Source organism: Engystomops pustulosus, chromosome 7 (assembly GCF_040894005.1).
Source record: "Engystomops pustulosus chromosome 7, aEngPut4.maternal, whole genome shotgun sequence".
NCBI classification, from domain to species: domain Eukaryota; kingdom Metazoa; phylum Chordata; class Amphibia; order Anura; family Leptodactylidae; genus Engystomops; species Engystomops pustulosus.
Window position 1 is genome coordinate 99,879,815 of NC_092417.1, and position 12,535 is coordinate 99,892,349.

Below are 12,535 nucleotides of genomic sequence, written 5' to 3' on the forward strand. Positions count from 1 at the left end.
GGAAATGTAAGTTATGAATTTATTTGGGAGCTATGACTATCTGCATCAAAAGTAGGGAATTTAGAACTTTGAAAATAAAGAATTTTCCCACATTTTTGCCAAATTTAGTTTTTTTTCATAACTAAACACAAAAGATTTCATCCATATTTTCAAACTAATTTGAAGTACAATGTGTCACGAGAAAACAATCTCAAAATCCCCTGGATATCTCATAGCGTTCCAAAGCTATAACCACTTATAGCAGTGATGGCGAACCTTTTGGAGACAGAGTGCCCAAGCTACAACCAAAACCCACTTATATGTTGCAAAGTGCCAACATGACAATTAAAGCAGGAACTTATTGATCCTGCTGTATCACAGGTTTAATCGTATTGGCGTCCTGAGTTCATCAATACAATAGAAAGATGATGGAGAAATTTGGATTGTAGCTTCCCACCAGGGTCCCTGAAGAGGACTCCATCTCTATCCACACCTTCTTGCTCCTCCTTTAGTCCTGGCAGCCAAATAGCGCTGAGCATGGCACATCCTGGGCTGTATTGGATCACAGGAGAAAGCCTTTAGTCCTTGCTGGCAAACTCTGTGTTGGGGTGAAGGCCTGAGTGCCCACAGAAAGGGCTCTGAGTGCCACCTCTGGCACCCGTGCCATAGGTTCGCCACCACTGACTTATAGTGACACAGCCCAGATCTGAAAAATGGGACCGCGTCCTAAAGGCCAAAATAGGCGGAGTCCCAAAGGGGTTAAGCAGTGGTCTGTGTGAAAAGTACTGGATATAGTACCTTTTATTGGTTATAAAGAGTAACATGGAAACTTACATTTCCCAGAAAAATCTATTTATCATTAAAAGTTTATTAAAAATATGTAACTAACTGGTAAAATCTTCTCTTTAAGAACATTACAGTTGAATATCCCCCGTCATGGTGTCATATATTATAGATACACATTATAGCTGATGCACCCTCACTGCTCTGCTCTTCCTCTGTTCCCTGACAAGTTGGTGCACTCCCTGCCTAACTTTTCTGTAAGCTCCTCCCATATGAGTGGTCTGGTCACATGGTCACGATGACGTCAGAGGTCCTCCAGCAGTCGGCGGGAGTTATGTCTGCCGCTTCTGGGTCTGATCCGGGCGGCCACAAGAGGAGCCTGGCGGAGCTTCTGGGTATAATACAAGCCTGTACCTGCTGCGTTAGCTTGTCTGCCCTCATGTATAATATACACTTGTAGTGATATCGTACACTGCAGGACGCCAGGTGCATGCTGGGAGTTGTAGTTTTGCAGTGGCTGGAGTAGTAGGGGAGCAACAGTGTAATCTGTGTAGAGCAATTGTCTTATTTGCTATTGTGTATGTAGACAGCATCCATGTCACAGTATACAGAGTGTTACTCCATTATATCCTGAGCATACTGTCCTGCTGCCAGGATGTCCTGTCACTAAGCATACATTCACATCTGCTTTTCAGCACACAGCAGACACATAATCTGTGACAGATACGCCAAAGATCTCCGTTTTTATGTCGTATATGTCTTGATAACTTGGCATCTGTTTTTGTACAAAAAGTACCTATTTCTGTCCATGTTTTGTGCCATCTTGATGCTGTTTATTAGTTGAAAGATGTAGCATCCGGCCTCTCTCAAGACCTACAAAGGGATCTAGATGCACAGGAGAATGAAGGATGGACGCAGTACAGTACATACTGTTAGAACTGCAGTTTACTAATTACAATAATTAGTTTACCAAGCTACTCAAGATGAAAGCTTTTTTTGCAAAAATATTTATTTGTGTCAACCCACTTCCAAGTTGACCAGTACAGGCAGTCCCCGGGTTATGTACAAGATAGGTTCTGTAGGTTTGTTCTTAAGTTGAATTTGTATGTAAGTCGGAACTGTATACTTTATAATTGTAACCCCAGTCAAAATTTTTTTGGTCTCTGTGACAATTGGATTTTAAAAATGTTGGGCTGTCATAAGAACCAGGATTAACAATAAAGCTTAATTACACATTAGACCTTTGATAACTGTTATAGCTGTTTATAATAGCCTAAGTACAGTAAATTACTAACATCTGTAAGTCGGATTTTCTTAAGTAGGGGACTGTCTGTATTTGTATTTTTCTTCCAATGGACCTATGTGAGGGGATATTTTTATTATTCACTTTATTGTCATTTTTGCATGACAAATCCTGCAGTGTGGTCTTAGTTAACTTTTTTTTTTTTTTTTTTTTTTTAGGGCAATCACACATAATAGACAAATAACGCAATAGTTGACTTGGGCGGGTTATTTCAAATGCAGTGATGCGTATGTGCAGTTTATTTTTTGCAATACAAAATGCATATTGTAGTGGGAAACACTTATTTTTTTGTCTGTCCCACAATGAGAATAACGCAGGCACTCATTTTATTGTTTACACACTGACAAGGCAGCCTATTAGGCCCCTCATCGGAATGAGGAGACTAATGGCCTTTCCTACAGACCGGAAGGCCATAGCAACTATTGGCACCACCCTGCGGTCTATGGGTGCCTGTATACGGTGCACTCCAATACAGAACAATAACCACAACTTGCCAGCATCTAGTGGTCATTAACATGAGTTTACCTCATGGCAACCATAATGTGGTAATGGATGCCCACAATATTGTCCCCCCCAGCACCACCAAACAGATGTTTATTCTGAGAGAGGACTGTATGCCAACTAGTCTGGTCTGCTGGTCCTCTGACACCTTGCAGCTACTATGCCTACTACAGTGTTAATCATGTACAACGTACACAAGGACTTTTCTAGGGGATAGCACCACTCGCTATCTTGATTGAGCGCATCGGCTGCGACAAACTTGGGGTCTGATTGTAGCTCTGTTCACCTGAATTTTAGTTGCAGGGCTGCATTGTGAAGCTGGGATGCATGGCTGCTGTGGCAGGTAATGTTGCTGCTATACCCAACATAAATCCATTAAAGCTGTTTATACACCTTGCGACAGACAGACAATAGTCTCAAAACCAGTTATCACCATTAACATGTATGTTGCTTGACATGACTGATGTCCCGTTTCCTCTTCCTGAAATAGTGATTAGAATTATGTTCCTGATTTATGAAAGCCCCTGTGCCAGTTTTCTGTTAGACTTTGCACGTTCTTGTCCACGCCACATATGTATTGCACGCAATTAATCTGTCACGTCTGCACTATACCCGACGCGACACAAAATTCTGCACTGAAAGGGGTGTTCAGGTGCAGAGTCGGACGATTTAACACATTTATCGTGCAGTGTCTGACAGAAGTATGTTGCACGCCCTCTGTTAAAGGTGCTCCCAAAAATAAGTTGGAGCACTCTGTCGGAGCAGTGCAGGGAGCACCAGATTCATGAAGAACGTGCGCCACAAATCCTGAATCTGGCGCCCCCTGCACTGTTTTTAATAAATGTGGGCCTGTGTATCCACAATGTGTCCCAAGGTATATAGCCGCAAGAAACTTGGGGCTTATAGGTTTCCCATTGCCAGCAGTTTTGCAACCTTCTTCATATAAATCCCTCCTTTTTTAAAATGTTTACTAGCTATCAGACCTAAGAAAACCGACAGAAAAGTTGAATCCAGCAATAAAGGCCTGCAGGAGTCTGCCCTGTATCTGCTGAGCTGTCATCAGGATGTAAACCAGTTTCTGTCTGAGGTAAGCGAGGTGTCCTCATTATTACTCATAATATCAGAAACAAAGTAAGGTCTTGATGGTTTCTGGTTTCACCACATTGATGACATAAAAAGAAAGTTCTCCGCTGTTTAGAGTAAACCTAAAAAAAAAACCCCTCGTTTGTTTTAATGTGTAGCTATATACATCTTTTAATAGTTTTGCACCACTTTCGTGATATTTAAAGTGAAACCTCCTGTTTTTTAGCTCATCAGCCAGACATTCATGTCCATAAAATGACCGCAGATGGAGGGTTATGTGATCTCTGGCGATTGTTTATGGACACATAGAGATCACATGACCATCCATCTGCGGCCATTTTATGGACAGGAATGTCTGGCTGATGAGGTAAAAGACAGGAGGCTTCACTTCACATATCAGAGCAGAACTATTAATAGATGTATATTGGTAAATTGCCTAATATCCTGACCCACACACACAAAGTCTATAAAAAAAACATGATGTAAGACAGGACCTGTCACTACAGAGGACACAGGAAATCTGTATTCTCTGAACCCGTGTCCGTTAACCTCTCCCTAAGGCTATATTCACACGAACGTATGGGGGACGTATATACGGCCGATATACGTCCCCCATACACTTCTATGGGCGCACGGCACCCTACGGGAGCGGTACGGTGCTGCACACGTGCCGCACTGTACCGTTCCGTACCCGGGAAAAAGATAGGACATGTCCTATCTTTTCCCGTAATACGGCGCTAATACGGCGCTCACCTCCTCCTCCTCTCCCCGTACACTGCCGTTGCCCGCTACGGTACGGTACGGGCGGGCAACGGCAGTGTGAATATAGCCTTACATTGTTCTATGCTTAATGCAGACTGTATTTTTTTTGTCTAGGTTCTTTCATTTATTCTTTTGTTCACAAAATATGCTACTAAGGGTAATTTTAAAAGGCATGGGCTATAGGGGGCATCCACACAGTAAGTCATGGTCTCAATGTTACATAATGTCCTTAATTGCAAATTTCAGGTTAATTTGCCTTAAGTATTAGCACTTCAGTCAGGCTATACACAATTATGGATGACAACTAATATGGATGCTGATACCTTTTAACTGGTTAAGGACATAGGACTAAATAGATTGTCCGAATTAGCAGCCCGTTGCTACATTTGGTCAATTTATTTAGTCCTCCGGATCTCACTGTTACAATGGCACAACTATTGTATAGTGGAAGGTTTCTGTGTGTGTGTCAGACATTTGATGCATATCTGTACTGTATGACATTACATTTATCTTTGTAGGTAGAAGCTCCACCATGTAAGAAGGTGTGCAATAATGACTGCTCCCCCTCCAGTCATTTACAGAAGTTTGCAGCTTTCAATGACATATTTATTGGTAAGGAACCCATAAGTGTTAGTTTTTAAGCTGTCATGTATCTGGTTGTTAAATACAGTGTTAGGCTACATTCACACAACAGTATGGCTGACGCAATCGTCTCCCATGTCAATCAATGGCCGCATCGCTCCGTACATGAAGATATGTCCTATCTTTTCCCATCTTTCCCTGTGTTATGGACCGTACGCAATGGATCACTATGGAGAGGGGATAGGTCACACCTTCTCCTCTACATCGCGGCTGACATGTGCCCACCCGGCCGTAGCTGTGCCGGCATACGTCAGTGTGCATGTAGGCTTATCAATATGGCTGATTTAGGAAGACCTGTGCAGGTAGTGATCCAGCTTATCCAAACTTTTGAATAACAGTGATGTATTCTTCACTTTGCCTTCTCACATGTATTTTAAAAATGGTTTTAACGATCTAACAGCCAGGGAGAACCAGTTTGTAGATATCTAGTTCTTGTTGCGTCAGGGTTTGCTGCATGGTGTAGTTTTGCAAAAGTAATATTTGAAAACAAATCTATACAGTGTATGAATTTTTGTTTCCCTTATTGTTTTCTCTTTTCCAAAGCTTCTGCTTTGCGAGATCAAGCCCTACACTTGAACTTGCCACCAAATATACTGGGATCTAAAGCAGCAGTGTCTAATATTCTGAAGATCTGTCATAATGGTGCAGACAGGGAAGAATCATTGCTGAGCCAGGAACAGAGGGTGAGTCACATTCAGTACAATAAAGGAAGAAAGACTTCTACACATCAGGAGTCATGTTATAATCTACAGTTGAAGAGAATTTCATGGCCATGCTGCTAATGACCCATCCAAAGGGCTTGTGGCCAACCTGCTACTCGTCATCTGCTGTTATACACTACAGTCAGAAGAAAACAGCTCTGCCATACTGTATCACACATCCGTCAGGACTCTAGTCATAGCCCTCCTGTAAACAAATGCACTTGCAGTGTGGCAGGACCACTTCCGTCTCAAGTCATATTGCATAACAGCAGGTTGGCGGGTTGCTGGGTGTTTCACCTCTACTACTAATCACGTAGTGACTATTCATACTGTACGTGTAATGTGCTCATTGTTTGAGGGGAGGCTCTGGCAGTGATATTGTTTTCTTTCATATAGGACAGACTTAACGGTTTTCTTCAGACAGTGAAGGGACTGCTAACCGAAAATTGTTTTAGTCGCTCAGTGTTTTTAAAGCATATCTGGGAACAAGAGGTAAGCTTATCCAGTGCTGTGGAGCATTCATAGCAGAAAACTATAATAATTTAGAGACTCTCAGATCAGAAAACTTTTTAGTATTCGAGACACAGAGGGCAGAAAACTTTTAGTACTCAAACTCCAACCCCAGGGTTGACAATAATACTGGAGGAGTGCCCCCCCCCAAGGGGTCACTATGAAAGGGCTGACAATAATACTACCTTCCCCCTGCCAGGCTTCTCTTCTACTCCTTGCATCTCTCCTCTCCCTTCCTTCCAATGCCGACAATAATGCTGGAGAAGCCCCCACTCGCCCTCTTCCGATCCTTTCTCCATACTGCAGCTTCTTCTCTCCTCCATATCCCAATATGCTCTGTGTCCCACGTTGCTTGAACGCGGCAGCATGTGGAAGAAAGGTAGGGGAGCAGTAGAGTACCGCTAACAAGTACCTGCCACTCCTGGGGCCCATTCTTCTCTGTATCCGTACACAGAATGGAGGCAGAACGAGAGCATTGAGGGCTTCTTAGCTGCACTCGCCTCTACCCAGCCTCCTGCACCAATGATAGCTTCCATCATTAATGGTACATCAGTTATGTAGGCGCTCAGGGACGATTCTAGAATATTTGCTGCCTGTTGGTATATTTAAGATAATGGCTGAGTTGTAAGGAGCGCACACACCTGAGATGACTCTCCTATTCCTCCCTGTATTCGCTGGAATGGACCTTGACAATGGTGGGACGTAGTTCTAATTCTTCCAGCTGACTTGGTGCAAATCCGCTATAAATTTAGTGCGGGTGGGAGCTTGGCTAACTAACTGACTTCACTAACCGAGGCAAGATGGACGCTCTTGACTGGACGGTTGCCCAGTTACCGGATGCTGACGCTGATCAGAAAGCAGACGGCATAAGCAGCTGGAGGCAGGACAGCTCTTCTGCTGAGACTGTGGCATGAACAGCAGCCATCGTACCTCTGTTAGTGAAGGGCACTGCACAAAGTTTGTTCTCAGCAAAGATACCCCCCCTCCAGATGCTATTACCTTGCTGCATGATAGAAAAAATGTAATTGTGTGTTACCAATTAGCCATCACTGATATTAGGTTATGTAGTGAAATGCAAATATTTCATTTCCCCTCTGCAGCGCCCTCCAGTAGTAGAAGTTGTATGGCACTTACAGAACTCGGACATTGTGGGACTGGAGGATTTATTAGAAAGGTAATTGAATGCTATCTTTGTAACGGCGGTGTGACATGGGTTCGTGTGAACATTGATGTTGTGTGGGAGGCCCTCAGACCTTGTGGATGTAATATTCACTCCCTGTACCCTCCCATTTCCATCTCTTACTAGAATATTCTGGTAATATAAGTGAATCATCTTTTGTATTGGTTAACAAAATCCTAAACTTCCCACGATGTGGTATTACTAATATATAAGCTTTCTGACTTCTGTAGTTGCAAGGACCCGCACTCTGCAGTGGACTGGTTTTGCCGGGAGTTGCGTTCACTGTTTCTCAACATGGAAAAGTCACCTGATGTAGATTTCTGTGAGGAGATGATATCCAGTAAGTCTGCATTCTGAATTTTCTAGATTTGTGTACTGTGCAAGAAGACTGGAGAAAGTACCGTTCTGTTATACCTGGAAATTTGCTTTATTAGCTTTCTGTATCAGGTTACTCATAAGGGGTTTTGAAACTTCACAATTGGATGTAAATGGCCTCTTAGGCCTTGTGCACGATCTGTGGCCGGGTGCATCGTCTGCGTCCCATCTGGCATGCTGTGTAATTTGCCCATGAGTATGCCCAATATAAGGGTATGGGGCCGTGAGCTAGTCACAATTTACTTTGCTTTGCTATGTTTCAGTGTCCTTATCACAACACATCCTGCCTGTGCTTTGATCTGATCCATCATTGCCCATGTCAATGAACAGACATATTTAGTATTAACCATAAGGTACTGGGCTAGAGATCCTGCACACTGTGCATTGTAATGTCCATGTATATACTGCAATAGTCCTCCTATAAAGAGAATGTTTCACCACCTCCATCATCTCCATGTCTTTATATCCTTCAATAGCTTTCCCACCAATGATTCTGATGTAGGTGTAATTTTCTTTCCAGTCCCCACCATTTGCAAGTAATGGGTGTCATTATTTTCCTGTTATTACTGTCAGATGGGTGGACTATTTGCTCCAGTCTACAACAAGGCAGCTTAAATATTATTGGGTACTGAAACTATGGTAGTTAGGCTCTGTTCTGTCAAATGGGCGATCCTGCACTGGCACTTACAGCCTTACTCCACCCATCTGACAGTAGTCATGGAAAAATAATGACATTAATAGTTAACATTAATAATGACAATTAAGAGTTGCGGTTGGTAAAAGGGATGAAAGGTTCGCTTTCTTCATGTTGATTGTGATTGTTTATCCCCAGGTTTCTTAACTGTGATAATTGGAAGAGCTTTCTGTAAGTCCTCTCTACCTGGGAAGAATTCTGAAAGTCCTAAACTTACCAAGGTATGTGAACTGCCAAGCATAAATTTCTTTACCCATATTTTTTCCACAAAATATTTTTAGTTTTCCAAAATAATTATTACATTTATCAACTCAGACAATTTCCATGGTCAATGCAGTAACAATGTCGTAAAACGGATCATATAACTCTATTCCATTGAAGCAGGCCAGAAGCAGATGAATCTCATAACGAGATTTGTAACCATTATCTCCACCTTGCTCCGGGTATTTTATCCATATTTATGATTGCTTCTGACAACACTTTTACATTTTCTTTCCAGATTTCCCTCTCTATATTGGATAATATGCTTTCATGTAAGTACCACTAAAGGAACAGGAGATTGAGACCTTAGATTAAAGATGGTTGTCCAGTTTTAGCAAATTCATTTTATTTTTCGAATTAAGAAAAGTTATGCAATTTTTTCCAATGCACTTTGTGTGTCAATTCTTTAGTTTTCAAGATCTTTGCTTTCTATTATTCAGTAGGAAAGCAGCTGTGTTACATCACATGACCATGGAGAGATTTCTGTCCACTGGAAGTGAGGCTTCCTATAAAATGACAGCAAGCAGAGATTTAGTAAATAGCAAGGAATTGATACAGAAAGTATTTTGCCAAATTGTACAACTTTATTGCACAGACAATATCAATATCAATTATTTGCTGAAACTGGTCATCCCCTTTAAGTATACATTTCCCATGATTTTTTTAAATATTCAGCTTGAATTATAATGGGATAAAGGAAGAAGTGTGGTCCGGGACCACACTTGCTCACAATGGTTATTACAAACCACAGCTTTTATAGGTGTAGTTTGTATACAAGCGTTTATTCTAGTGTATGTTACTTCTGAATTTAATTAGGAAAGTGGACAATCCTTTCAATGAACCCAAACTTTATATTTGCCTGAGAATGAGATGTACATTATGCAGTAATAGGGTATTGTTCTCTTCCAGGGTTTCTTAATTTAATTCCTGAAGCCCAAAATGATCATTCATTCAAGCCGGGAGCAGAGCAGTACTGGTATGTCAATGCTGCTTTGTTATGATCATTTTCTCTATCAAATTTTTTTTTGTTTAATCCTATATACAATTTGATGATATTTGGTAGTTGCATGGAGAGGGGGGCAATATTATAATGGACTTGAACTTGTTGTGGTGCTGAATTCATTTTGATCAGACCTTCAAATGCCATTAGTTACTTTGTATCATTGAACCTCTAGAGAAAGTATATTAACATAAAATTCCCCAGCAGCGCAATATTTTATAAAACAAAGGCAAATATTCTATGGGTCTGGTAGCTTCTCAATAGGGGATAAGAATCAGGATTGATACTTCCTGTGTGATCAGATGTTTCTCTGGCTCTATTTATGCTCCCTCTGTTCTACTGAATGTTAATATGAGAAACTGAGCCACTAATGCTAGACAACAATTCTCCTATGCATATGGCATCTTGTGGTGCTAATCTTCTGCTTATTCACAGGTTACATGCCTATAATGCTTCTAGATACAGAACCCGTGTGATTCCTGAATTATTAGAGGAGTTCTTTAACCATACCTTGAGCCAGACCCTCATATTCAAGCCAAAACTGAAAGGTAACATCCAGTTATTTCTAATGAAGGAGGCGAGGAGGAAAACCTAAATCTGTATATTTCACCAATGAGGTCATGAGGGATTACTTTGCCTTTGCAGAAAGTAATTTTAAAGGACATCTACCACTAAGGGACAGTAAAACTAAGATACACATATTCACCTATTGTCCTCTTCATCTAAATCCCGGCACTTGTCTTCTTTAATGCCAGCATTGCCTAAAAAAGCAGGCCGGTGCTGTGGGGTGCATGTCACCTCCCCCTCCAGCATTGGGGTGAATGGTTAAAGCCCGGAGCGCCGGACATCACATCCTTACACTCTGCCCTGCTTTTTGTAAGTCTATTTTACTGTTTACTTAGTGATAAAGTTCTTATCCCTTTTGCGTGAGGTTGGAAATATGAAAGTCCAGAAAAGCGCAGAATCTGCTGATGCAATTAGTGGATTATTATTAATTGAGGAGGATTATTGTTTTTATATAACATTTATTTTATTTTTGGACAATCCCTTTAATGTATGGGAGTGATTTTCATCTATGGGATGAAAATACAGAAAGGCTTAATTCAAGAGCCACTTTTCCCAACAATCAGGGGGCAATGAATGAAAGCTTCGGCTAAGCATAATGGGCTACAAACATTGAAATTTTGGTTCCATGATTTAGAAAAATTCCAGATCTTAATCTAATTGACAACCTGGGGTCAATCTTCAAAAATCTGTTGAACAAAATAAACTGAGAAATTGTAATAAACTCCAAGAACTGATCAAGCAGGAATGTCATCGGTCTGGATTTGGCTCAGAAGCTTACATCCAGTCTACGATGAGCTTGGAGTATCTCTTTTAGAGCCTGCCAATGGCACAGAGATTAGAAAGACCTGGATGTGGACGTCCTTTGACCATATCCCACACTTAAGATCGATTCATAGTAAACAATGCCCTGCAGAACCAGATGATGATTGTCGCACAACTCCAGTGATATTTAAGGGCAACCAAATGTCGCTTCAGATCGTTCAGAACCTCAGCATGATCTGTATGCTAGATGACCTGTAAGGACACCTGACCACGCCACCAGGCACAGGCATTATTGTCTTACATGGGCCAGCATCTGTTCCCCCAGAACCTCAATGTCCTGATGGTTATACTTCAAGAAAAATGGAATGACACCTGTGTTGTTGGCTTTGGCTTCAATAAACTGTTTGGGATGAGGAAATCACCACTGTATGTTCGACTTAAATGCCCTACATTCATAATATAATATAATTGCAGCTTGAAATGTTTGTTTACCATAGATTTCACCCAAAAGCCAAAATCACTAACTTTTTGTGAGTAGTGTATGTTTGCATCTATTTCTCACTACAAAATGTAATATTATGTGATGTTTGTAATTGTAATTCTATATATCCTGTAAACTTCTAACTAAAAGATATCCTAAAGTGAATATTTTTACAAGTCCACCTCAATTGTTGCACATTTTTATGTTGATGTATCTCATTGTTGTCAATACCTTTCTTTTCTCGCATTTTGTGAATAGTATCTGATGCCATACGATTGCAGGGAAGTTGGAGCTTTGTGAAGACTTGCCCTTTGTTAAGAGACTTGTATAGAAAGGTAAGTTTACTGTCAGACTCCTCTCTGGTTGCCTCTAAGTACAAGGATGTCTTCATATTGAGACTGAACTGAAAGGATCACTTTAACATTTTGTGGATCTACCCCTCTCTGTTGTATCTTCATTATAGCTTTTTGTGTTGCTCAGTGCTGAAAAGCTGTCTTCCCGCATACAAAAGGTTTTGGATACACAGGAGGTCAATTGGCACCATGTTCTAGCCTGTGTTTCCTGCCTTGTTGTCTCCCAGCCTGGGGCTCAACAAGTGGTAAAAGGTGAGCGAATAGTGGAATACATGGAATGTAAATGCAACCTGAATGTTATAATGTTATCACGATTAGCTTAGCATCATTTATACCTAAAAAGGTAAATATTTTTTTTATTTTAGATCTTTTGAGCAGACTTCTGTCACAAGCCTTTGAGACATATGAGCTAGAGTATCTAATCACAGCTTTTCTCATTGCCCGACAATCTGCATTAGAAGGACCTGCTGCATTCATGTCCTACACAGAATGGTTCAAGGTGAGAATTCCTCTGTGTTTGGTAAAGCTGGGTGACAGACATTAACACCGGGTCATCCTTGAAACCTATATGTTCAGACCTACTGTTATTATTCAGTGA

The 12,535-nt window shown here is 41.1% G+C and overlaps 1 protein-coding gene across 1 annotated transcript in view; it reads left to right on the forward strand.

Moving 5' to 3' along the window:
* The first annotated feature begins 1,067 nt into the window (after nucleotides 1-1,067).
* The window catches only part of FANCA (FA complementation group A), a 31,746-nt gene continuing 20,278 nt past the window's right edge, over nucleotides 1,068-12,535 (forward strand). Inside the window, exons 1-14 of the mRNA XM_072117411.1 lie at nucleotides 1,068-1,157; nucleotides 3,541-3,653; nucleotides 4,930-5,023; nucleotides 5,597-5,736; nucleotides 6,151-6,246; nucleotides 7,365-7,438; nucleotides 7,675-7,784; nucleotides 8,652-8,734; nucleotides 9,013-9,046; nucleotides 9,684-9,750; nucleotides 10,210-10,322; nucleotides 11,843-11,919; nucleotides 12,048-12,189; nucleotides 12,303-12,436. Of these exons, the coding sequence (XP_071973512.1) occupies nucleotides 1,097-1,157; nucleotides 3,541-3,653; nucleotides 4,930-5,023; nucleotides 5,597-5,736; nucleotides 6,151-6,246; nucleotides 7,365-7,438; nucleotides 7,675-7,784; nucleotides 8,652-8,734; nucleotides 9,013-9,046; nucleotides 9,684-9,750; nucleotides 10,210-10,322; nucleotides 11,843-11,919; nucleotides 12,048-12,189; nucleotides 12,303-12,436 (1,338 nt within the window). The 5' untranslated portion in view covers nucleotides 1,068-1,096. The remainder of the gene's footprint in view (nucleotides 1,158-3,540; nucleotides 3,654-4,929; nucleotides 5,024-5,596; nucleotides 5,737-6,150; nucleotides 6,247-7,364; nucleotides 7,439-7,674; nucleotides 7,785-8,651; nucleotides 8,735-9,012; nucleotides 9,047-9,683; nucleotides 9,751-10,209; nucleotides 10,323-11,842; nucleotides 11,920-12,047; nucleotides 12,190-12,302; nucleotides 12,437-12,535) is intronic.